The sequence below is a fragment of the Bufo bufo genome, chromosome 3 (assembly GCF_905171765.1).
Source record: "Bufo bufo chromosome 3, aBufBuf1.1, whole genome shotgun sequence".
In the NCBI taxonomy this organism is placed as follows: domain Eukaryota; kingdom Metazoa; phylum Chordata; class Amphibia; order Anura; family Bufonidae; genus Bufo; species Bufo bufo.
Genome location: NC_053391.1, coordinates 386250578 through 386278372, shown reverse-complemented (window position 1 = coordinate 386278372; position 27795 = coordinate 386250578). Strand labels below are relative to the sequence as shown.

The 27795-nt window shown below is 42.5% G+C and overlaps 1 protein-coding gene across 3 annotated transcripts in view; it reads left to right on the top strand.

Moving 5' to 3' along the window:
- RAD51C (RAD51 paralog C) overlaps nt 1–27795 on the top strand; it is a 78573-nt gene that overhangs the window by 26096 nt on the left and 24682 nt on the right. For 2 of the 3 annotated variants that reach the window (XM_040421942.1, XM_040421944.1), the window contains exons 5-6: nt 8908–9039; nt 13987–14053. In XM_040421942.1, coding sequence (XP_040277876.1) covers nt 8908–9039; nt 13987–14053 — 199 coding nt within the window. The remainder of the gene's footprint in view (nt 1–8907; nt 9040–13986; nt 14054–27795) is intronic. The other variant, XM_040421943.1, reaches the window with a different exon arrangement.

Here is a 27795-nt window from a genome sequence, read left to right as displayed (position 1 = left end):
ATCTTAAAAGCATAGACATAGTAGCCAGTCAGGTTTCTGTCCCCCTTATATGATTCTGTGTAGAAGGAGTTAGAGTATGGGCAGCACTTTGGAGGATTACGGTATACTAGTAGTTTAGAAGGTGTGCGGTAACACCACGTCTACTTCCCACCAATATTGGAGATAGAAGAGGATTTTTTGGTATATAAATAATAGATTGGGACCTTGTGTTAGTTTTATCTAATTGTTAGAAGGTACTAAACATATGTGGGCTTATTCTTTTTAGCCATTTTAGCCATGAAATATTTTAATGTATGGACAATTTGATTAATGTAATGGAGAGATTATTTATTATATTTTTATATGGCTTGTTTGAATATATTGAGTTATTTATAAGATTTGTAATATGCTGGATTATGTGACCTTTGACCGAGGGAAGCAGCAAATAGACTCACATTATGTGATTAAGCACACAGGTATAAAATTGCCTCAGGTGCTGGGTTTGTTAGGAGCCCCTGAGGAAGCAAGAGGCGAAACCCGGGTCGGGCGTTTTATCTGTAATTGATATGCTGAATACAAGCCTGCGTTTGTGAGTATAATAAAAGTGTTTTTTTCCGATACACTTGGGGTATTGCACAATATGTTTTATCTTTATATAAGGATGCCTTGGTGACTGGAGATTACCAGTTGGAATCTGTGACGAGGTTGCTGAGAACACGGAATTTGGATGTTATATTTCTACGTTCACATGTCTACGGTGTGGTGAATAGCGCAGACCTGAACTTTATTTATTTTTATTGGAACATGGAGGAAAATAGGACCTACTCCTTAATTCAGGACTGCAGCTAGGAAGAGGGAAAAAAAACGTGACTACACACTTTTTTTATATTGGTTTTTGTAGCATTATATTGATTTATGATGCTTTGTAACCCTTACAGTTCTGGAATGTATTGGATAACACTGGCATAGTGCTGCCAGTGTTATCCAATACATTCCAGAACTGTAAGGGCCATTTCACACGAGCGGATGCCGTGCGTGGCATCCGCTCCGTGAAAGAGTGCCAAGACCCGATGCAGACAGCAGAGGCACGGAGCATTAACATGACTGATAATGCTCCGTGCCTCTCTGTGATCTCTTTACTACGAAATCACAGTTGTCACTGTGATTTCGTAGTAAAGAGATCACAGAGAGGCATGGAGCATTATCAATCATGTTACTGTTCCGTGCTTCTGCAGTCTGCATCGGGTCTTGGCACTCTTTCACGGAGCGGATGCCACGCACGGCATCCGCTCGTGTGAAACAGCCCTAAGGGTTACATAGCATCATAAATCAATATAATGCTATGTGAATCCCGTCAGTGCTGGGAGGTCAGGCCGGGTGCTGCGATGCGGACTCGCTGCGGGAGGAACGCTCGTCTGCAAGGGGCCTAACAGGCCTAATACATTCTAACAAGGGCATCAGCAACTTCCGGCACTCCAGTTGTTGCTAAAATACATCACTTACATGGGAATTCTGAAAACAGCTAAGTAAGTGTACATTTTGGGAGTTGTAGTTTAACAACAGCTGGAGGGCCAGGGGGTTCTGACCTGACCCCCTGTTCTAACACAAATTTTGCAATGTATTATAGAAGTGATTATCATTAGAGGATTACAAAAATATATATATATATATATATATATATATATATGTGTAATTGTTATGTCAAAATGAACACATTATTTATCCCGTACAGTAAGCAGCTTAAAAAAAACAATGCCAGAATATTTCAGCAAAAAATTTTGGAATGCAGAAACAAATTATTTACAAAGCAAAGGTTTTCAATGTGCAACCCCCCCCCCCCCCCCCCCCGAAAAGTCAGAAAATTAATTCAGTACATTGTGTACCCCAATATGATGTAATTGATCCACAAAAAAAGCAAGCGCTCATTGATGGAAGCATTAGAACGTAGTGATGGAAATGAAGAAAAATAATGCTGTGCACTTAAAAGGCTTGTGCCATAAAACATAATTTATATCTTTACAGCACCTGGATCTGAATAATTTTATTATCGCATTTAATTTAAAATTTTGTATAGACATTGAGCTATTCAATAAAATGTATCTGTATAGCACCACCTTCTTTTCCTTATTTCTTGTCCACCTCTCTGAAGTGGTCGCATGCACTCAGTTTAAAGGCTGTGTACACCTTTGTTGGCAATTTTTTTTTAATTATTGCTTTGCACTCATTTTGAGTTAAAAATAATTTGGTCAAATAATTAGCCATTTTCTCTGCACAGCTCTGGTACTTAAGGACACAGGACGTACCGGTACGTCATGTATAGTTTCCGATCACCGGCGGGCGGTGATCGGATCCCGGTGCCTGCTCAAATCAGTCTAATGGTGCTGATTAGACTTCTGCTAAAGGCAGAAGTCTAATCAGACTTTGTAAAGTGAAAATACAGTACAGTACACTATATAGTGTACTGTACTGTATTATACAGACATCAGACCCATTGGATCTTCAAGAACCAAGTGGGCCTGGGTCAAAAAAATGTAAAAAAAAAGTGAAAACAAAATTTAAAAATCAAAAAACACATTTATCACTGATTAAAAATGAAAAAAATAAAATTCCCTACACATGTTTGATATCACCGCGTCCATAACGACCTGATCTATAAAACGGTCATGTTACTTTACCCGCACGGTGAACGCCATAAAAAAAAAAAAAAAAACTAGGATGAAATTAAAATTTTGCCCACCTTATTTCCCAGAAAAGGTAATAAAAGTGATCAAAAAAGTTGTATGTACACCAAAATAGTACCAATTAAACCGCCACCTTATCCCGCAAAAAATGAGACCCTACCTAAGATAATCGCCCAAAAACTGAAAAAACTATGGCTCTCAGAATATGGAGACACTAAAACATGATTTATTTATTTTTTGTTTCAAAAATGAAATAATTGTGTAAAACTTACATAAATAAAAAAAAGTATACATATTAGGCTACTTTCATACTAGCGTTCGGGGTTCCGCTTGTGAGTTCCGTTTGAAGGCTCTCACAAGCGGCCCTGAACGGATCCGTGTGGCCCCAATCCATTCTGAGTGGATGCGGATCCGCTCAGAATGCCTCTGTCTGGCTCCGCTTGGCCTCCGTTCTGCTCAGCAGGCGGACACCCGAACGCAGCTTGCAGCATTCGGGTGTCCGCCTGGCCGTTCGGAGCCAAACGGATCCGTCCAGACTTACAATGTAAGTCAATGGCGTCCCCATTGAAGATGACACAATATGGTGCAATTTCAAACGGATCCGTCCCCCATTGACTTTCAATGGTGGTCGATCCAAGCAAAAGGGACCACCAGAGGACCAGGTAGCAGGTATATTAGACGCTGTTATCAAAACAGCGTCTAATATACCCTTCAGGGGTTAAAAAAATCGCATCTACAGCCTGCCAGCGAACGATCGCCGCTGGCAGGCTGCAGATTCACTTGTTTACCTTCGGTTCCTGTGTGTGCGCGCGTTCACAGGAAATCTCGCCTCTCGCGAGAGGACACGCCGGCGCGTCCAGGAGGAATAACAGGGCCGCCGCCAGGACGCAATCCTGCGTACGGCGGTTCTGTAGTGGTTATGGAGTTTCTACTCTAGGGGTGCATCAGGTGGGCTTCAAATGGGACATGGTGTAAATAAACCAGTCCAGCAAAATCTGCCTTCCAAAAACCATACGGTGCACTTTTCCCTCTACGCCCTACTGTGTGCCAGTACAGTAGTTTACGGCCACATATGGGGTGTTTCTGCAAACTACAGAATCGAGGCAATAAATATAGCATTTTGTTTGGCTGTTAACCCTTGCTTTGTTACTGGAAAAAATGGATTAAAATGTAAAATTTGCCCAAAAAAATCTAAATTCAGAAATTTTATCACCATTTGCCATTAACTCTTGTGGAACACCTAAAGGGTTAACGACGTTTGTAAAATCTGTTTTAAATACCTTAAGGGGTGTAGTTTCTAGAATGGGGTCATTTTTGGGTGGTTTCTATTATGTAAGCCTCACAAAGTGACTTCAGACCTGAACTGGTCCCTAAAAAGTGGGTTTTTGAAAATTTCTGAAAAATTTCAAGATTTGCTTCTAAACTTCTAAGCCTTGTAACATCCTCCAAAAATAAAATATGATTCCCAAATTGATCCAAACATGAAGTAGACATATGGGGAATGTAAAGTAATAACTATTTTTGTAGGTATTACTATGTATTATAGAAGTAGAGAAATTAAAACTTGGAAATTTGCAATTTTTTACTTCATTTTTGGTAAATTTTGTATTTTTTTACTTCATTTTACCAGTGTCATGAAGTACAATATGTGACGAACAATCTCAGAATGGCCTGGATAAGTCACAGTGTTTTAAAGTTATCACCACTTAAAGTGACACTGGTCAGATTTGCAAAAAATGGCCTGGTCCTTAAGGTAAAATAAGGCTGTGTCCTTAAGGGGTTAAGATGATCGCTAACGAGCGTTCGTATGAACGCTCGTAAGCAATCATCTGGCAGTGTAATGCTGCCGCCAATTTCCCGATGAATGAGCATACACTCATTCATCAGGTAATCAGGATCTTTTAACATGTTAAAAAATCCTGGTGTGCCGACGGCAGATCGTGCCATGTAATAGGCACTCTGCTGCCAGCAAACAATGAGATGGTATAGGGACGAGTGATGCATTAGCAATCGCTCATCCCTATACTGAGGAGGAGATTGCTGCGTGTAATAGCAGCGGTCTCCTCCTCTAGCGAGCAGGCGATTGACCAGAGGGAACACTAATAGGGCCCTTAAATAAGTGCTTATGACCTTTTACTAATTTAGAGATAAGGGTTATTAGATGACCGGCACAAAGTTAAAGTACCAGTCACACAGCAAAAACAAAGGGTTAACAACTGTTAACCCTTTGTGACAGAACGGCTCAATATTTTTTATAAAGACCAACTAAAAAAAAAGATTTTTAGCCCCAAATGAGTAAAATCCAATCATAAAATTGCCCCCGAAGGTCTACACAGCCTTTAAATCTTCAACTGCCACCAGCAATATCTTCTGCTAGAAGATGTGTCAGTTACATAGAAAAAGCTAGAGGAGAAAAGACATTCCTCCTGAGCGGCCAGCCTGAATATAGTCGAGCAAAGCAGTTGGAGCACTGAATGTGGCAATCTCTGCTTCTATTTGAGGTACAAGACTAGTTCTGGCTTTGTTAGAAAGGTATTGTCATGTACTATATGATGTCTGATTTTCATTTATTTTACTTCAATCATGGCATAACCCCTTTAAGGCCTAAACTAGGCTACGTCATTAACAGGTTAATATTGTGCACTGTATTTCAGAATTGCTGTCTACAAGTCTGCAATCTTCAGCACTGACACACAGTGACGGCAGCAAACAGCTGGAAATTCTAAGTCTCAGAAGGTTGATTTTCAAAGCGGCAGCATAAATCTTAGGGCTATATTGTGATTAAATAGTGGTTGCACAAATTATGCTCGATGTGACAGTGCTGACAGGGACAATAAAAATAGGCCGGTGACTTCAGCCAGCAAACAAGATGACATCTGTTTTCAGGGGTTATGTGGTCTTTATGTGAAGTTATTTCCAATTGTTCCCAGTTTTGGACTGGGCAGTGCAGAACTACAATTATACAAATGTTACTTTTAGTTTTAACTTGGGCTAGTTCTTCAAAGTAAAGTTGGTCAGTTCAGGGGGTATTAAAGAGATGGTGTGGCTGATATTTATTAAGGATAAGACTGGCATATTAATAACAAAAAAATTATACTCCCCTCACTGGTTTCCCCACTCCTCCCGTTTTGCCACTTCCTGGTGCTTGTAGACACGCAGGAAATGCCTGCTCAGCCAATCACTGGCTGAGTTGTGTTAACGCTGTGGCCAGTGATTGGCTGAGCGAGCATTTCCTGGGTATCAAGAGGCAGCAGGAAGCAGAGACTAGTGAGGCCCTGGTAAGCGTTGGAAAGGATGTTGTAGGGGTTGGTGAGGTGAGTAACCCTTAAGAAAATATATATTTCTGCTGGCCAACCCCTTTAATGCCCTCCACTGTCTCATCATGGAACTGGTTTTCAAGGTCAATAGAGAGACTTTCTTGCTGCTGCCCATCAGAATATTGCTTGCCATTGGTAGGTCAGTGTCTCCCTAAAGGGGCCTTTGTTGAAAAGTTGAATTATATCTTTATGATGGAAGAACTAATGAAAACTGACAGGAACACCCATTTTTCCTCCTGCAGTACCTGATTTTCTTTCTCTTCTCTTTCTTTCTCTTATCTCTTTCTTCCTTTGTTAAACTAGGGGTTAAAAAAATTCTGTAAAAAAAACAAAAACAATTGTCAAAGGCCTCAAAGGCGAATTAATCAAATTAATTTGATTAATCCCCCATCCCTACCATGGAGACACACAGGACTGCATATACCGTATTTTTCGCCCTATAAGACGCACCGGCCCATAAGACACACATAGGTTTTAGAAGAGGACAATAAGAAAAAAATATTTTTCATTAGACCTCAGGTCAGACTTCGGATGACAGACCCAATCAGACCAACAATGTTAATAAGACCCCCAATAAGACCTCAGATTAGACTACCAATCAGACCTCACCTCAGATCCCAATGTTAATGACCCCCAATCAGACCTCAGATAAGAGCCCCGTGCCTCTCATGAGCCCCCATATCAGCCCCCATATGCCTCTCATCAGCCACCATTGCCATATTTCACCCCACATAATATCCCCCATTGCCATATTTCAGCCCCCATGGCCATATTTCAGCCCCCATGGCCATATTTCAGCCCCCATATTAGCCCCCATTGCCATATTTCAGCCCTTATATCAGCCCCCATGGCCATATTTCAGCCCCCATATCAACCTCCATTGCCATGTTTCAGCCCCTGATGCTTCTCATCAGTCACAGAACATAAAACAAAAAAAACACTTACCTCTCCTGCTCCCAGACGACGACACTCCTCTCCTCCAGCACGATCTTCTTCCTCCTGCTGTCGGCTTTGAACTGGCAGCACAGCGTGAGGTCACAGAGCGCCCTCGCTCTGTGCGCAGCCACTGCACAGCCGAGGACCAGGAAGTGGTGAGTACAGAGCCTTCACCGCTTCCCGACCCTCCGGTACTAAAGAGCTCTTCCATAATGGAAGCGCTCATTAGTATTCACCCCATAAGACGCAGTGACATTTTCCCCCACTTTTGGGGGGGGGGGGGTGGAATGTGTCTTATGGGGCTAAAAATACGGTATGTGATTAAAGGGGTTGTCTCCTTTCAGTAAGTGGCATTTATCATGTAGAGAAAGTTAATATAAGCCACTTACTAATATATTATTATCCATATTGCTTCTTTTGCTGGTTGGATAAATTTTTCTATCCTATTATTTGCTGCTCGTTTCCATGATTACAGACCACCCAGTAATCAATCAGTGGTGGTCGTGCTTGCACAATATAGGAAAAAGCACTGTCCTATATGCGCTCCGATGGTCCCGGCCTCCAGAGAGGCTGACGCTTTTTCCTATAGTGTGCAAACACGAGCACCACTGATGGATTGCAGGGTGGTCTGTAACCATGAAAACGAGCAGTGTATAATGTGTGTGGGGATTCGCTCTGGTAGACAGGACAAGCGGATGCAGTATAGAGGCAAAGACCAGTTTGTAACTCAAAAACTTCAGTGTTTTAGTCACACTTATGGCAACAAAACAGTATGACAGTCTATTTTCAGTTTTGGTGTTCGTTCACACCTAGACCGTTCATACAGCAAAACAGTCACCTGTTATCCTAGGTGTTAGTTAACACCCGATCGGCATTGCTCAGGACAGAGCAGACCTCCCAAACTCAGGCCTCCAGCCTAGCACACGGCTCAGATCCCAATCCAGCGATTACCAGAGCTCCTCTGTCAGAGAGTGAGGTAATTACCACCAGCTGACACTGCTGGCTGGGTTTTTTATATAGGACAGTCAAGACCCATCCTGGAACGTGGGGAGTAGTCACCCACCTAACACTTTGACTACTCCCAGTAAGAGCCATCCCAGATCAGCTACTACAGCTATACTAAATAGCAAGGCGTCAAACAGCAACTGACACATGAAAACTGGCTCTTACTCCACCGAGGCCAGGAACCTCTGTGACACATACCTTCCGTTAATGACAGTCCCTTGCGCCTTCCTACATGTGATGGAAAAATGAATCAGCCAGCAAAGGAAGATATATGGCTAAAAACAATACATTAGTAAGTGGCTTGTATTAACTTCCTCTACATTATAGAGCAACTTACTGAAGTGAGACAACCCCTTTAAGACTATATGGAAAAGTTGCTCATTTTTATTGTTCATGTGCTGGAAAAAAAATCTAACAAAACCAGCTGCAAAGGTGGACCTTGCATTTGGTGATGTTACTGGAGGATGTTCACACAGAGCGGTTGTGGGATAACTTCTGTAGAAAACTGCTGTATCCATATATCAATGCTTTTCTTATTGAACTTGGAAAAAACTAACAAAAATGCAAGGAAAAGAACACAATAGACAGGAAACCTCAAGGCACATTGCAACTTTAGAGTGCCTTCTCTGGTCACTGTAGTAAATGACCATATGAGCCAAGTTGATCTGCAACAGGTTCAGACATCATACTTCGGTGCAGTTTTTATGAAAATAAATTATTTGATGTTTCTACTAGTGCAAAATGCTTATATAGTAAAACTTCTTTCAGATGACCACCCAAAACTGCAGCAAAAATAGTTTTCTAAGGGAGTATTCTTCTTAAAGGAGAGGCCAATACAAACAAAAGATAGGAGAATTGAACATCCTCTACAGACAAATCTAGGAGGTCTTTTCAAGAGATGTCACTGTATCTTGTTAAATTAATTGCCGGTGATAGAGTAAACTTGTTGTAAATTATTGTTTTATAGCTTATTTTTTTCTTTCGTATAGATCAAACTGGTTATCATTGATAGCATTGCATTTCCTTTTCGACATTCCTTTGATGACCTTTCTTTACGGACGCGCCTTCTAAATATGGTGGCACAGCAGTTAATAAATATTGCCAGTCAACACAAGCTAGCAGTAAGTGCATCAATAACATTTATGATATAAATATAAAAACATTTAGACTTTCCAGTTTTTAAGAAAAAAAAAGAAAACCTTATGACATGGTTGATGTTTGCATCTCTGGAGGTCACTGAACTTCCAGTTACTATGTCCTTTCAACTTAATGGTGTAATAAACCAGTGTGGCACACTAGATGGTGCTGCGTGGAGTCGGGATCCCACCCCGTACGTATGATAAATCCAAAAACTCCAGCAAAATTGCGTTGGTAATCTTGGTATTTATTATAGTGCGGCAAAGTTACACTTTGCCGCACTATAATAAATACCAAGATTACCAACGCAATTTTGCTGGAGCTTTTTGATTTATCATATGTCCTTTCAACTGTTAGCCTGAAGAGTTGTGGTTGTCCAAGCCTGCGCAGTGGATCTGATGAAGCTGCTTTCCAAGCTCATCAAATCCACAGTGCAGGCGCCAAGTCACTGAGCTGACTCAGTGCTTTCGCAATGGATCTCCTGCTGTTTGCCAAGCTTGGGAAGCAGCATTGTAATTCACTGCGCATGTGCCAAGTCATTGAGCCTCAACGCTTGCGTGAGAACATAGCGCTAGATAAGATGTCTAGCTCTGTCAATCAAAGGGGACAGGAGAGTACAGAGACAACAAGGGCCTTGTGCTAGCAGTGCTCCTAGCACTATGGCCAGCCCCTTGGTGGTCCAAATAGGAGTTTACATAAATATAAAAATGAATATATCTTGGCAACTATTAACCCTATGGATAAAATAAATATATTGGGTTAATCAGCATGATCAACCCTACCAGGCAGTATTAATAGTGTTGATCATGCTGACCGATGCTCTTGAAGAAGCAACATTATCTTGGAGATCTACAAGGTGAAAGTCGAAGGGAAGGAGGAAGGGGTACAGTATAGCACCGATCTAATAGAAACTAGATACAATATTTACCAGTGAAGAACTAGTCTATAGCATGTACTGTACTGCTACGGCACCAGGAACTAGGCTCTGTATATTGCACGGGGTCCCTAGGGAGTGAGCTTTTTGTATATGATTGAGGTTAAAGTGGTTATCTCATGAATTTATTATTTTAAATATATCAATGCAAAATGTCATTCTTTTGTGTAGTGTTCACCCTTACTCGCCTCTCTGCAACTCTGGTCTTTTCACTTACTGTGGGTGGGCAGCAGTTCATCACATGTGACCATCAAGTACCTGCATCTCCCAGGAGCAGGGTGGATTGGCCATTGGTTTTACTGGGTGTTATCCCAGTGGCAGTACTAGGATGTTTATGGCCCACCAGTAAACTTCATTCTGGGGCCCACTGTACACCTACATGCAAATATTACCTAACCCCTCTTTGCAAACTCCTAAAACTGCACCAAACGCATCTTTTTGAGTAATAGCCTGCTGCCTAGGCTGTTTCTCAGACGTTTTGGAGACCCTCTCAGTATCTTGCCGACTGGCTCTTGCCTTGGACTAGGGCCCTCTTAGTTACGTGATCTAGGAACACATGCTCACACAGTGAGGCAGCAGCAATACACAAGAGGATTACAGCATTGAGAAGGCAGGTCAGTAGGGAAAGAGCATGTTGATGTAAGGTTCCACAGCTTTCCGGCACAAAGTTGACCACACCGTGTCCAAGACTGTACTTGATTCTTTTATTTTGGATAGCAGTTTTGGTGCCCCTACCCATGGACCTATCTCGATTCCATCCTCTGCAGTGAGGATAGAGAGAGAGTACTGTATACCAGGACTTCTCTCCTCTCTTTCTAGAGATTGGTGGGGATCTCAATACTCAGACCCCCCCCCCCCCCCACCAATCAAAACTTTTGATATGACCTATCAAAAGTTTTTTGAAAACTCAGTGACTTTCATTCTTCTAGCTGGGCACCTACTGGTGGAAGAACGTTTCTACGTTACTATTAGAACCATTTACAATACAAAACCTTTATCAAAGAATGTGAATTTGAGCTAAAAAAAATAGTGTGGGATTTGTACCACAAAATTAGGAATCCCTTCTTTCAAGCACGTTGCATAAAATAAAGGTCTCTTGTGTATCCCTGCTGCAGTATTGTAGAAGTATAAATAAAATGTACTTTCTGCTCTCATCAAAGCCTCCTAAGCTCTTCTACTCTGAATTGCTGTTCTAACAGCCACCTAAATATAGCCTCGCTGTACCAGCAGGCAGCGTAATGGCTTCAGTGCTGGAGGAGTTAACAGCATGATATGCCTGATTAGCTAGCTAATGTGGAAGATATAAAAAGGGCCATGCTTATGCATAGCTTCTGTCATTGCGCCAGTTCAAATACATTTTAGCTGGATACAACATGCAAGTCGCCGTGCCTGACTGGGCTTTTTGGATTCAGCAGATGCCTGCTTTATTCCATTACTCTTCGCCGCTCAGATTCTATTTTATTTGTATAATGTATTTATTGTTCCAGCGATAATAACTTGGCGGGTTCTCAAATGAATAGAGCTGAGGTCTAAGCTGTTTTCACTGAGATTCAAGGAAATAATGCAAAATTGCATTCTCATAACGCCGTCCGCTGAAAAAAGCCACACACCCCTTGCCTCAACATTTTACATGCTATTCGCAGAAAAGAAAAGAGTTGCGTGATTGACATGATCCTTGGACACACTTGCTCACACAATGTTAGCGTTAGCAGCGGTACAATCACTGTAAGAAAGCGCAGCTAATGGCTTCCTGGTGAGGTCTTTGCATTCGCTTCTTTGTATGTATCTAGAGGAATGGGTGTCTATATAATATTATAGATATTTTTTTTCATGCACACCGTTCTTGTCCCTCACCTCTGCAGAGATTGGCTTTTATTTAAGCTGGCATATACACATGAATACATATACTAATATGTATCCAAATCCCTTCTGTACTACTATACCCTCTACCTCAGTGACATTGGAAACAAAATTTATTTGGGTTTTTAGAACACAAGGACCGAGGGGACTGATATCCGCCATTTATACACATCTGCTCAACCTCAAAATCTCAGCTTCTCCATTGGGTGCGGAATGTAAATGGAGAGGGAATATGCCTACATTAACGGATGAAGAATGGAGTGAGGCCCTGGAAGCCCCAATAGCTGTATCTCCATCCCTCACTAATAGATTGATACAACTCTTTATACTGCATAGGTGTTACCTCACCCCGACTAGGCTTTTCAAAATGGGTAGGAGGCCACACACAGGATGCCACAGATGTGCACAGTTGAATGCGGATTTTTGGCACCTAATGTGGGACTGTAGTTACATTCAGTCATTCTGGAGGGAGGTAGTGGATGTCCTTTCCTCCCTGATTCCAGATAACTTAGAAGTCTGCCCCAAGGTTTGCCTTCTGGGAATTATTGATGATGATTCAAGCTCACGCTATACTCTCGCCTTTATCAGGGAGGCCCTTTTCCTAGCTAGGAAAGCTATTGCTCTTAAATGGATGGCGGACAGGCCCCCTACGGTTAGTCAATGGAAAGTCATTGTTAACAATATCATTCCCTTTGAGAAAATTATCTACTCCCGTAGAGGATGCCCCCAGAAGTTCCAAAAGATATGGGGACCGTGGTGTGATTCTCCTCTGACTGCCACGATAGTCCACTTACACTCTGTAGCCTAGTCATACTGCTTTGTCCATCACATAGTTTCAGAAACTCAGTTTGGTGTTCACTGAAAAGATTCATAACACGATGTAAAATGTTAAATTGGATGTTTATTGACATGTTGTACTATTGATATGTCTTGACTATTAACGATTTGATGAAGAAATATTGTTTATTTTTGTCTTTTTCCTTATGTACTGTGAGGCGTAAATCACTGTGTTTATCTTTGATCGATCTATTATAATTCTTGCTTGTCATTTTTCAATAAAGCGAGTTTAAAATTTCATGGTTCATTTACACATCCATTTCATTTTTCAGTTGGGTTGTATACCGATTTGTTTTCATTGGTTTCATTTTGGGGTGTATACGACTTTTTGATATCTTTTTATTACTGTTTTTGCGAGGTAACATAAACACTGTTAAACAACTGTTGTGGCAATGTTTTACAGTGTTTACCGTGCAGGATAAATGATAGCCCACATTTACTAATACTGTCTAAAGCTACAGGCACACAGCCGTATTTATTTTGCAGTTCGCAAAACACGGATAAAGGCCATATGCATGCAGCATTTTTCTCAGGCCCCATTGTCAAAATGCCCGTTCTTGTCTGCAAAACGGATAAGAATAGAACATGTTCTATAATTTCGGCGATAACTACACGGATGTGGATCGGATACAGACCAAAAAATATGGTCATGTGCATGAGGCCTTAACGTAAGTGATTGTAAACGTAGATAGACAGCACCAGATTTATGACAGTGGCTGTTTCTGGGTAATAAACCTGGCACACTTATGGAGTGTATAGTCTAAATGTACACCACCTATTGTTGGCTTGGTTTACTCCAAAATAATGCCCAAAAATTTTGGTGCACAGCGGCAAATTTTAGGCCACCCGAATACTGCTGAGGCCAGTTATTGACTACAGTGACCCATATGCACAGAACGTCACTGCTGCAGTCAGGAAGATGATGTCAGCAGTAGGGAGAACCTGTACGCATGGCTGGAAGTGGCAGGGGAAAAGAGTGGTCAGTATGACTCCTTTTCTTATTTTACCACATTTACCACATTTTTATTTAACGGTGCCAACCCCTTTAATGAATAATTTGCTACACTTAGTAATGTCCTTCCTCCTTCAGTTGATAAAACCACTCATTCAGTCGTACAGTTACATAGTGTTATGAATGACTATTTGCAGTGGTGAAATCTGACTGCCCTGTGATTTAAAATTATGAACTGCATGCCTGAATTCACATTGTATTAAAACAGACTTCTGCAACCTTGAACCTATGACATAAGGCATTTCCATTTTTCTGCTAAAGTGTTATTTTTTTCTTTTCTTTTTCTAGGTGGTAATAACGAATCAAATGACCACGAGAATTGGACCTAGTGAGTCACTGCTTGTACCAGCTTTAGGTATGATGTAATCTTCAGCAGCTTTAGGCTACATGCACACGAACGTTATATGTTTCCGTGTCCGTTCTGTTGTTTTTTTTGCAGATAGGATGCGGACCATTCATTTTAATAGGTCCGCAAAAAATGCGGACAGGACACCGTGTGCTGGTCGCATCAATACGTCCATTCCTTAGCCCCGCAAATAAAATATAACATGTCCTATTCTTGTCCCTTTTTAGGCATTGTTACAATCGATCTGCAAAAAAAACGGATATCATACGAATGTCATCCGTTTTTTTTTTTTTGCGGACCGCAAAACACTTACGGTCGTGTGCATGTAGCCTTATAGAGACGAGCATATGCAAAATGCGCTAAAACATGTTAGAATCTAGTTTGGCTGTTACTAATCTATAGCATAAAATTATCAATATTGTAAAAAAACAACAATTACCTCTGATTGCTGGTGTCCCAATAGCAAAAACTATGCTCTACTGATGAAAGTCAAATTGTTGTACATATGGCCAGCTTGATGGGGATCTCCGGGAATAGAAAAAGAATAATACACATGTCAGTAGCAGTAAAGCTCTAAAGTGTTCTTTTTCCTTGATGATACAGTTGTGGCCCGTACCTCCAAAATCCTATTTAGATTATAGGATGGGTTTCTGACACAGGATGGCGGCCATATTAATTAAAGGGGTTGTCCAGTTTCGGCAATTATTGGTTAATAGGCTTATTTTCATTAACAGCCTACATATAAGTAGGTTGTACTTTTATTTCTTTCTTCAGAGGTTCCCATTCCTCCGACTGGAAGTGTTTTTTTTTTTCTTACAGCTGGTGACATACCAGGCTCCTTACTGGTGTGCTAAGCCTCGTCTTCCGCTTATCAATGGGCCTGGTGATGTCATCGGCACAGAGGGGCATTCTGGAGCGCTCAAGGAGGCTGTTTTGGAGGAGGGAACTGGCAGCACTAGGGAATGCCCCTCTGTGCAGGTGGCCCAAGCAGAGAACATATACATGAAAGCAGGGAGGGTTTGTGCCTGTAGGCGTTGACAAGGGAGGTTTTAGGGAAGTTACTAATAAGGGGAAGAATGGCAGGAGGCGGAATACTGATGAGGGAGTGGTCGGGGCCGAGACATCAATCTGCAGAGTCGTGCTGCTTTGTGGGACCCATAAGTCAGTGCCACAGGAAGTAACATAGATGGACAGCTGCAATGCAAACAATAACAATTGCAGCGTCGGAGACCCATAGGAGCATCGGGGGAGGAAAAAAGACCTGGAAACCTTCAGGGGGACCTTACAGCTTCATATAAAGGTCATTACTAGTGTTAGTTAAAACGACTGTGATCCCAAACAGCCCCTTTAAAAACACTGAGTACCCCATAGACAAAACAATAAACTGTTGCAAAATAAATAGGTGATGTTCATCAGAAAATGACCTATTGTTTGAATCAAGCTTTTATGTTAAACATATGTTTAGAGAATTTTTGGTGGTTATTTTTAAATTTCCATGTCACTATGTCTATTTAAAAAAATAAAATCCTGCAGTTTTTGAACTGGTCAGCAAGCCTAATAATAGGCACCACTTCTTGTTCTGTACAGATCTGTTCTGCGTCATCTCATTATCATTACAGGTAGAGTTCAACATTCACGATAGGTGATATATAGTAGCATAGTAAAATAGTTTGTAAGGCCGAAAAATTATATCTGTCCATCCAGTTCAGCCTTCCCGACTCCAATCAGGCAATCAGAATAACTCCCTGGATCAACGACCCATCTTTAGTAGCTATAACCTGTAATATTATTACGCTCCAGAAATACATCCAGGTCCCTCTTGAACTCTTTTAGTGAATTCACCATCACCACCTCCTCAGGCAGAGGAGTTTGTGTAGAAACCTTCTTTCTTCTAGATGTAAAGGATGTCCCCTCATCACAGTCACAGTCTTGGAGATAAATAGATGATGGGATAGATCTCTGTACTGACCCCTGATATTTTTAGACATGGTTATTAGATCTCCCCTCAGTCGTCTTTTTTCATGTGTGGTCTGACTAGTGATTTGTTAAGTGGCAGGACTATGTTCTCATCATGTGAATCTATGCCCCTTTTCATACAACCCATTATCTTATTGCCCTTGGGATCAGCTGCCTGACACTGGTTTCTCCATCTTAGTTTGCTGTTCAGTAAAATTCCTAGGTCCTTTTCCATGTCAGTGTTACTCAGTGCTTTACCATTTAGCATCTATTGGTGACTTGCATTATTCCTTCCCATGTGCATGACCTTACATTTGTCAGTGTTAAACCTCATCTGCCACTTCTCTGCCCAAGCCTCCAACATAGCCAGATCCATCTGTTGCAGAATACCCCACTAGTGACAGTGACCCCCCAATCTTAGTGTGTACCATTAATAACCTCCCTCTGTTTTCTATCACTGTGCCAGTTACTTACCCACATACAGAAATTGAAATATCAAGTTTAGGTGGGTTAGTAGATAGGGAAAGACAAGAAGTTCAGTTTTTGAGAGGTTAAGTTTTAGATACACAGAGGACATTACGTTAGAGACAGCTGCCAGACAATCATCTGTGTTTTGGAGTAAAGCAGGGGTGATGTCAGGGGATGAACTGTATAGTTGGGATGTCGAAAGTCAAATCTACTGATAGTCTGTCCGATAGGGGCTGTGTAGAAGAAGAGTAGAGGACCTAGGACTGAACCCTGAGGAACCCAAACATCAAGAGGAAGAGGGGAAGAAGTAGAGCCAGCAAATGATACACTAAATGAGCGGCCAGAGAGGTAGGAAGAGAACCAGGAGAGAGCAGTGTCCTTAAGGCCAATTGAGTGGAGCATGGTGAGGAGGAGTTTGTGGTCTACCATATCAAACGCTGCAGAGAGATCCAGTAGAAACCAGTCGCCATTCCTTTTTGCTGTGAGATCGTTAGACACTTTAGTAAGGTCAGTTTCTGTAGAGTGGAGAGGGCTAAAGGCAGACTGTAAGAGTTCAAGAGAGTTTGCAGAAAGATAACTTAGTATGCGAGAGTAGACGAGACGCTCCAGGAGTTTAGGAATGAAGGGGTGGTTAGAAACAGGTCGGTAGTTAGCAGCACAGGTCGGGTCAAGTGATTTTTTTTTTGTAGTGGGGTTATAACAGAATGTTTGAAAGAGGACGGAAAGATACCAGAAGAGAGAGTTAGGGGTTACATATTGTAGTAAGGTGAGTAATGACAGCCGGGGAGAGGGACTGGAGAAGGTGTGAGGAAAAAGGATCACTGCTGCAGGTTGTGGGTCGAGAAGAAGAGAGAAGCCTGGAGACTTCTTTATCTGTTATAGGGTCAAAAGAGGAGAGTGAGCATGTGGAAATGTGGGAAGAAGGAGGATTGAAATTGGTTGGGGAATGGGAGATTATTTCCTGCTTGATGTTGCCAATCTTGTCTCATCGCAGAGGTCAGTGACGGGTTCTTGAACTTTAGTGCTTAGAAGGGAATGAAAATTGTCAGAGACGTTTTGGTTATTTGAGAGTCAGGATATGAGAGAGGTGAAGTACTTCTGTTTGGCAAAATTGAGGGCCGAATTGTGTCTTCAAGGTTTAGCAAGTCGCATTTATTTTGTAGACAAAGTTAATACAAGCCACTTACTAATGAATTGTTATTATACACTGCTCGTTTCCATGGTTACAACTACCCTGCAATCCATCAGCGTGGTTGTGCTTGCATACTATGAAAAAAATTACCAGCCTATGTGAGCTCCCACGGTCCTGGTCACCAGAGAGGCGGACATTTTTTCCGATAGCATGACCGCCTCATGTATTGCAGGGTGGTCGTAACTAGAGATGAGCGAAGTTCTGGAAAATTTGATTCTGCTGCTTTGCCAAATTTTTGTAAAAAATTTGCTTTGTGATGAATTTCTCACGAAGCAAATTTTTTTGTAAGTAGCTGGTCCAATGACAGGGAGCAGCGATAGCGCCGCTCCCCATCATTGTACCCCTCAGATGCCGCGTTCATACATGATCATGGTATCTGAGAGTAAAAACTGTGTAAAATTAACAGAAAAAAAAATGAAATCATACTTACAACCTCCACTTGCTCGCGATGGGCCGACCACCGCCATCTTGCTTGAAGATCTGGTGCAAAATCTCGGTCAGCCCGTGAGCCAGCGGGATTTCGGCCGAGATCTTCCATCAAGAGGGCAGTGGCCGGCCCGTCACATGTAAATGGAGGAGGTAAGTATGATTTTTTTTATTTTTTTTACACGATTTCAGGTTAAATCAATTCGCTACCATGAAGCATGAGAAAATTCGGCTTAGTGGAAAATCTAATTTATCCTGAAATTCGGATCCTCTCTAGTCTTAACCATGGAAACATGCTGTGTATAATTTTATGGAAAAACGAATCAAGCCAGCAAAGGAAGCAATACGGATAATCATAATACATTAGTAAGTGGCTTGTATTAACTTTCTCTACATGATAAATGCCACTTGCTGAAGTGACAAGCTTTAAGCATAAATTTATAATGGAGGAACCCTGCCGAAATTCGAGATTTTCTCCATAAGTGTTCTGGACATCTGGAGCACCTCTGGAGAAAATGTGTTTCAGGTGTGTGCCAGGATTGATGTACTCTGTTTTGGGAGGGTCGGGTAGATATTGGAGCAGCTTCATCTAGGGTGGTTATGAGGGTATGGTTGTAATGATTAGCAGCCCGGTCTGGACAGGAGAGGGAAGAGATTGGGGTAAGAACTAACTGTAGGATGTCAATGAGTTGCTGGCAGTTAATGGAGTGTAGTAATGGTGTGAAAAGTAGGATAGTCATGAGAAGAGTGAGAGGTCTTTATACTAAAGGAAAAAAGATTGTGTTTAGAAAGTGGGAAGGAGGAGTTAATAAAGTTTGAGACTGAGCAGTGACTGAAGAAGACTAGATCAAGTATATTGCCCTCTTCGTGCGTGGCAGAGGAAGTAAGTTGTAATAAGTCAAGAGAGGAGGTTATAGAAAGAAAGTGAGAGGCGGATGGAGAGATAGGATTATCAATGGGGATATTAAATTCATCCATAATAAGAGTTGGTGATTTAGAAGATAGGAAGTGCAGCAAAGTTATCCAGGAATTGGTAGGGGGAGCCTGGGGGACGATAGACAGCAACTCGCAGGGGGAATGGGTGGAAGAATCTGATGGTATGGATCTCAAAAGGGGGGAATGTGAAAGAGGGTACAGGGGGGGGGCATGGTCTGACCAGGTATGTGAACAGACGTGCAGCTCAGAGCTCCCGGCCGAATCTCCTACAAATATCCTGATTACCCTCTGCAGTAGCGGGCACCCGGCATTACCAGCAAGTGGACGTGTTCCCCCTGCGCTTCGCCATCTTTTTGCGGCGATATGACAAGCCAGAGGGCCAAAAAGAAGAAGGGAAAGGAGTGTGGTCTTGCCACTCCAGTGAAACAAAATGGCGCCGTTGATGCTGCAAAACTCTCCGATGTGGCGGCGCGGCTGGCGAAATTTGCCCGCTCGTCAATCCCACCAGTGCACACTCTGGATCTGAAAGATGTTAAAGAGATGGACCCTCTGGATACATCTGAAAATAATACTCCTGGTCTGGTGTCAGAAGTGGAGAAGGAGGTTAGTGCAGAGCAGGACGGAGGGGCAATTCTGGAGGCAGAGCCCACCATCAAAGATGTATATGCAGCGGTGGCGCGGTGTAGCATGGCGATCACCGCATTAAACACTCACATGGGGGCCTCAAATAGGACATTCTGCTCATACGACAAGATATGAGGCAAGTAAAGGAGTGTGTTGGCGAAATGGATGGCCGTGTCAGTGCTCTGGAGGATCAAATGCCACCAGTAAAAAGGGATCTACAGCTTGTAATACATAATGTCACACCACTCATTTCTAACGATGCTGTGTCGTTCTTTGAAAAATAGTTTGAAGACAAAATTGGGAGAGATAAATTTTCTCCGCTTTTTGATATTGAGCGGGCTCACCGTGTACCATTCCGCTCACCACCACCAGGGGCGCCGCCGAGGCCTGTTCTGATTAATTTTCTAAATGAAAACCGTATCTCGCTGTTCCCTGACTTCTCTGCAGAAGTCCAAAAGAGGAGAGACGTCAAGAAACGACTGAGAGCCCTACAACTTCCATACTCAATGATTTATCCTGCCAGACTGAGAGTGGTGGCGAAAGAGAAGACACATATGTTTGATACTCCAGAGGCGGCATGTCAATGGCTGGATACGCATGAAAAGGACCTACGTGGCAACACCTGAAAATATGGCGTATCCTCAAAAGTAACTGAATGACGTTCACTTCATTGAGGACTGCTGAGCCCTATAGTGTTCCCTAAAATATATATCGTTGCTGAGTTAATTTTGTTGTATGCGGGGAGGTTGGGGGGAGAATGTCCTCACGTATGGAGGCTACCCCTCACTCCTTATCTTGGATAGTTCAAGGTGGTTCTGCACTGTTGCGGGTTAAAATAGTAGGGGAGGCCGGGGCCTATAGCCAATTAGTTTGGCTGAGAAAGTTGCATTGCTTGTTTAAGTGGTCTGTTCTTACACTGCAGGCTCAGGTATTTTTTGTACCCCAGTTCCCTCGCCGTAGAGGGATATGTCTAATTTGTGTTTTGGTTTATGTGGGGGGGAAGGGCGGGTTTAGGGGTATATGCTTACTATTGAGTATATGCTTACTATTGGGCCATATGGTGGCCCCACGGGGGTGAGCGGCAGAAGGCACCTATTTTTCTGGTTTTGGTTTGATAATGGGTTCCCTTAGGATCGTTGCCTGGAATGTGAGGGGAATGGGTCAAACTTCTAACCGTCATGCGATCTTCCATGCTCTGCAAACATACCAACTGGCAATTCTTTGCCTATCTGAAACGCATCTTGCATCTGACAAAACTCATCTGATACTCAGAGCATGAATGGCACATGTGTTTCATTCTACTTATTCTACCCATGCACGCCGTGTTAGTATCTTAATACATACAGTACAGACCAAAAGTTTGGACACACCTTCTCATTCAAAGAGTTTTCTTTATTTTCATGACTATGAAGGCATCAAAACTATGAATTAACACATGTGGAATTATATACATAACAAACAAGTGTGAAACAACTGAAAATATGTCATATTCTAGGTTCTTCAAAGTAGCCACCTTTTGCTTTGATTACTGCTTTGCACACTCTTGGCATTCTCTTGATGAGCTTCAAGAGGTAGTCCCCTGAAATGGTCTTCCAACAGTCTTGAAGGAGTTCCCAGAGATGCTTAGCACTTGTTGGCCCTTTTGCCTTCACTCTGCGGTCCAGCTCACCCCAAACCATCTCGATTGGGTTCAGGTCCGGTGACTGTGGAGGCCAGGTCATCTGGCGCAGCACCCCATCACTCTCCTTCATGGTCAAATAGCCCTTACTTTTAAAGTTTTCCCAATTTTTCGGCTGACTGACTGACCTTCATTTCTTAAAGTAATGATGGCCACTCGTTTTTCTTTACTTAGCTGCTTTTTTCTTGCCATAATACAAATTCTAACAGTCTATTCAGTAGGACTATCAGCTGTGTATCCACCTGACTTCTCCTCAACGCAACTGATGGTCCCAGTCCCATTTATAAGGCAAGAAATCCCACTTATTAAACCTGACAGGGCACACCTGTGAAGTGAAAACCATTTCAGGGGACTACCTCTTGAAGCTCATCAAGAGAATGCCAAGAGTGTGCAAAGCAGTAATCAAAGCAAAAGGTGGCTACTTTGAAGAACCTAGAATATGACATATTTTCAGTTGTTTATCACTTGTTTGTTATGTATATAATTCCACATGTGTTAATTCATAGTTTTGATGCCTTCAGTGTCAATCTACAATTTTCATAGTCATGAAAATAAAGAAAACTTTTTGAATGAGAAGGTGTGTCCAAACATTTGGTCTGTACTGTAGATCTATTTCCTTTGTCGCTAGAAACACGTGCATTGACAATAATGGAATATATATATATAATATATATATGTAGACTGCTCTATTTTTAATTTTAGGTTGATCCTGGTGGCAGTATATATTCCACCACCGTGCTCCAGCGAGGTTCTGACAAAAATACTAGTGTTCACGGCCAGGTTCCCTCGTGTCCCTGTGCTGATGGTGGGGGACTTTAATATGTACATGGACAAGTCTATGGATAAGTTCACTCCAAATACTGGTATTGGGCCCCTCACCCTCAGCATTGGCTAGATTTATATCAGAGGTAGATATGTGCGATCTCTGGAGGGCTAAGCATCGGGAGGAAAGGCAATATTCTTGCTACTCTTCCTCACATAATTCCTTGTCCAGAATTGATCTAGTGTTGGGATGCCTGTCCTTATTGGAACTTGTCCAAGAGGTCTCTTACCTCTCCCGGAGTGTATCTGACCACTCTCCCATCCTGGCGCAATTGAAGTTAGGAAACCTGGGGCAAAATTTAAGACCTATTTGGCGTTTGAATCCATTCTGGCTTCAGCTCGTGGATACTAGCGATACCATCTCTAATGCATTAGTGGAATTTTTGACTTCCAATATTGGAACTGCCACTATACCGATAGTATGGGATACAATGAAGGCATATATATGAGGTGTCTATATTAAGAGTATTAGTGCCCACAAGACCAAAACTAGGGCTTTCTCTGTAGAGCTATCCAATAGAGTAATGACCACTGAATCCAAATATATACCATACTTTCCGGTGTTTAAGACGACTTACTAACACTAGAAATTATTTTCAAAAGTTGGGGGTCGTCTTATACGCCGGGTATAGCTCAGATCCAATAGTATATTCTAACCCCCATGCGTTCCCATGGTGACGGGGACGCTTGCCTGGGGGTTAGAATATACCATCGGATCTGAGTTTTCACGATCTCAGTGAGATCGTATAAACTCAGATCCGATGGTATAAGGCGTTCCCATGGTGACGGGGACGCTTGCCTGGGGGTTAGAATATACAATCGGATCTGAGTTTTCACGATCTCAGTAGTGCTTCCAAAACCAGGCAAGGATCCTACACAGGTAGATTCTTATCGTCCTATTTCACTGTTAACGGCAGATGTCTGTTCCTGAATCTCCAGTTGGATAAGGAGGAAGGAGGGAACTGTGGGGCTATGATCTCACTCAATGCTGCCTAAGCTTTTGGTAGCGTCGAGTGGGATTAACTTTGGGTAGTTTTGTCCAAAATGGGATTTGGCCCGATTTTCATAAAATGGGTGCAACTGCTCTATAACCAACCTAGTGCTAGGATTAGAGTAAATGGAGGGATTTCTCAAGCGCTGGCCATAGAAAGGGGGACAATGCAGGGCTGCCCACTGTCACCTATCTTATTTGCTATAGCGATAGAACCGTTGGCTTACCTCCTTAGAGCAACACCAATTTTCTGGGGCCTTAAAAGGGGGGACTTAGAGGAGTGTGTATCACTATATGCAGATGATATGCTGCTATATGTAGGTGACCTGATCTCTTCCATATACCCTATTATCTCGCTTATCTCTAAATTTGGCAGGCAGTCAGGACTGCTTATCAATTGGAATAAGTCTGTAATAAGTCCCATTGTCCCCAGTCCTGTAAAATTTCTGTCTTGATCATACTAAACTTAGAGTAGTATCCTCGTTTAAAAGATAAGACTGTAATTTTTTTTTTTTTTTTTGGAGTAATGGATTGTGGTGATTAATATCACCTTAGTGGCCCTATTTCAACTTTTCACTGTGTATTCAATTACCCCTTAATTCCACATTTTTGTTCCCTGTACTGCCTACTTTTACCTGTGCTTAAAATAGGGTTGCTAGGCATGGTCCTTCTATCTGTTGATAGAAGGAGCATGCAGCGTGCAGGCTGCGTGCAAGGTCACATTACTGACAGCCAGGGACTGTAAGTAAATGATTAAAGCTAGGTCCTCCCCAGCAGCTGATAACAGTGCCTGGGCTGTGTGCACTTCTCCCTGTCCCTGCACTTGGCAGACGCACCCTCACTCAGCAGAGCTGGAGAATGCAGAGTTGGAGCAGCGCACAACAGGGAATGGAGATCTGCCATCAGCTCAGTGTATAAATGAAAGCAACATGTGGTAAGAGGACCCCTTTGTGCTGCAGGAGATTAACCCTTTAGGGGGGAGGGCTCTGGTTACTGACAATTTTGGGGGGCTATTGTTACTGGCTAGTGAGGGCAGGCGGGATTAGCCTCAGGGTGAGGGCAGTGGCGGCCATCTTAACTGAATAGTGAAATTGCAGTTTTATGCAGACTGGTTGCTAATGGCTGAATCTTATTAAATATGGGGTAAATCAGTCTAATAGTAACTGATTCTGGAATATCATGTTAGTAACTACATATATGAAAATTTAAATTATGGTCTAAATGTGACAGTTATCCTTTAAGTATCTGGGAGTTGACATCTCCATCAATCCCTATAGATACATACCAGATAATTTACTGCCTTTACTAACTAAGTTTAAAACTAAGGCTGCCTTGTGGCATAAACTGCCCATATCCCTAGTGGGTAGGGGTAACCTAATTAAAATGGTGCTGATGCCGCAACTCTTATATATGTGTTCCATAATTCTCCAGTATGGATTCCTACGCATTATTTTTACAAAATACAGCAAATATTTCGGTTCCTGTTGTGGAAGGTTAAGAGAAGTAGAATTAAATATGAATCTCTACAGAGGGCCAAGGATGCGGGTGGTTTGGCGCTGCCTAAACCCTTTTTACACTTTCTTTCAGCTCAGCTGCAACACTTTAAGGGATGGAATATGGCGGGGGAGTGAGGAGAGGAGGTAGGCTAGTTGCATGGGCTTCTGGTTGTTATTCGGCACTAGCAGTCCTGGAGGGGGATGTAGACCCTAGGTTTAAATCTTTTCCAATTCTGGGGTTTATGAGGAGCGTGCGGACTAAGGCTAGAGAGATCTTGGGTATCTCTGGACTGTTGAATATCTCTCCCATCTGGAATAATTTTCTTTTACCTGAATTATCCCAATTAACGGGGTTCTCCCAATGGGAAAGGAATGGAATTTGGAATATTGGCCAGTTATACTCCCGGGGACTCCTAAAGCAGTTTCAGCAGCTGTGTTCTGAGTTTGGCCTCCCCTCCACACATTTCTATATATACTTGCAGCTAAGGCACGCATTGGATGCGCAATCCAGGCTTTCCTCACTACAGTACACGACTAATCAGACGCTTGATGCTGTGGTGGCAACAGGGTCTGTAAAAGGAGCCATCTCAAAAGTCTATTTTTCATTGCATGAGGACTACTTGAAAAAATTCCAGACTCAGATTAAACCAAAATGGAAAAAGGAGGTGGGAACAATTGCTGACACCCAGTTGGAAGAAGTGCTTGCATTAACCCCACATGTATCCCTTAGTGAAGCATCTAGGCTATTGCAGCTGTTTATGCTATATAGAGTATATAAAACCCCAGTATTTCTCTATAAAATGGGATATAGAACTGACTCCTGCTGTCCGAAGTGTGGGGAGGCAGGGGCTGACTTATTTCATATGTTGTGGAGCTGTGATAACCTGAAAGTATACTGGCATGATGTTGTACAACTAATAAATAAAACATACAGCGCAAACTTTTCCCCTGATCCTAAAAAGGGTCTGCTTGGTATCTTTGATGCGGACAGCTTACAGCCACCTATTATTACAGGTATTAATAGAATGCTATACCAGGCACGTAATACACTGGCAGTGAAGTGGATTCAGACGCTTCCCCCAGTTATAGCAGAGTTTATTGCTAGGCTGAATGTAGTGATTCGATTGGAAAGGGGGGTATATCTCAAATGAAATTGCCTTTCAAAATTTGAGAGTATTTGGGGTCTCTGGATAGACAGCTCCGGAGTATGTAGTCCTTGGCTGGCTCTTAATAGAGGCAGCCACCACCCGTGTTTTCTCATTAACTGACAAAGAAATGTATGCTATTCTAGCCTTCTGCTATTTATGTATGGGTTATATTGGCTAAAGACAGTTATGTTTTCTGTCTCAGGGGGAGGGATTTGTTGTTGTTGTGGGATTGCACTCACGGTTTATTCTTTGACTAATTATGATTGAATTGTCTACACGATGTGTTCTTTAATCCAAATGACTTGTATCTTGTGATCTGAAGTGCACTTGTTTTGTACCTGTTTTATTAAAAAGAAAATCTTTTAATCAATAAAAATTATCTGCTAAAAAAAAAAAAAGAAAGAGGGTACAAGGGGAATGACCTGAAACGTGCACTGTGGAGAAAGTAGTATGCCTGCTCCTCCACCATGTCATCAGTTCTGGGGGTATGGGAAAAGTGAAGTCCACCATAGGATAAGGCAGCAGGGGAAGCAGTGTCAGAATGTTGAAGCCAGCTTTCTGTAAGGGCCAGCAAGTTCAGAGATTGTGAGAGGAAGAAATCGTGGATTGTGAAGAGATTGTTACAAACAGACCACGCGTTCCAGTGTGCACAGTTAAAAGAGACTGGAGAAAATGTACAGGGAATATTAATACTATTAAAGGGTTTCTGTCACCCCATTAAACCGTTTTTTTTTTTTTTCTTTAATAACAATCCCTATAGTGCGATCTCATGATACATAATCAAATTAATAATTTTGGTTCAGTAGATTTTGCTAAAAAACGATTTTTAAAATATGCTAATTACCTTGCTACCAGCAAGTAGGGCGGCTACTTGCTGGTAGCAGCCGCATCCTCCGATGGTAATGACGCCCCCTCGGCATGCTGATTGACAGGGCCGGGGAAGGTAATCCTTCTCTGCTGGCGCTGTTAGAATTTGAAATGTCGCGCCTGCGCCGTACCTGGCTTCAATCGGCGCAGGCGCACTGAGAGGCGGCCGCTCTGCTCGACCGCTCCATCCTCAATGCGCCTGCGTCGATGACGTCATCGCATACACCCGGAAGAGAAGACGCCGGCGTCTTCTCTTCCGGGTGTATGCTATGACGTCATCAACGCAGGCGCATTGAGGATGGAGCGATCGAGCAGAGCGGCCGCCTCTCAGTGCGCCTGCGCCGATTGAAGCCAAGTACGGCGCAGGCGCGATATTTCATATTCTAACAGCGCCAGCAGAGAAGGATTACCTTCCCTGGCCCTGTCAATCAGCATTCCGAGGGGGCGTCATTACCATCGGAGGATGCGGCTGCTACCAGCAAGTAGCCGCCCTACTTGCTGGTAGCAAGGTAATTAGCATATTTTAAAAATCGTTTTTTAGCAAAATCTACTGAACCAAAATTATTAATTTGATTATGTATCATGAGATCGCACTATAGGGATTATTATTAAAGAAAAAAATAAAAACGGTTTAATGGGGTGACAGAAACCCTTTAAGTTTATGATGAACAGAGACACTTGCGCTGCCGTTAGATATATCTCTGAGGCTGATGTTATCACCTTGTTTGCCGCTGCCTGGTATTGGGGTGAGTGTCCAATCTGTTCTCACCTTTAATAGGTGGCTAATAGCTATATATATATGTATATAATACCGGCGCTGGCATACAGAGAGGGTAGGGGAGAGTGAGGATTATTATATGTATATACACAGGACACTAATTATAAGATCTCTACCTGTATCTGGTGAATAGTCGTTCCGTGATGTGGTGTGATCCCGTTGTTCCAGGAAGCGCTGTATAGATCTGATGAGACGCTTCTTGCTCTCCACCTAGCACGCTGCCCTGGCCGGTAGCTAGCGCACACGTGGAGGAGCCTGCAGGGATGAGTTCAGGAGCGTCTTCGTGTGACGTCACAACTTCGCTCTGGGTGCCTCCAAAGGACAAATTTCAACCCAACGCGTTTCAGAACCTACGGGTTCCTTCGTCAG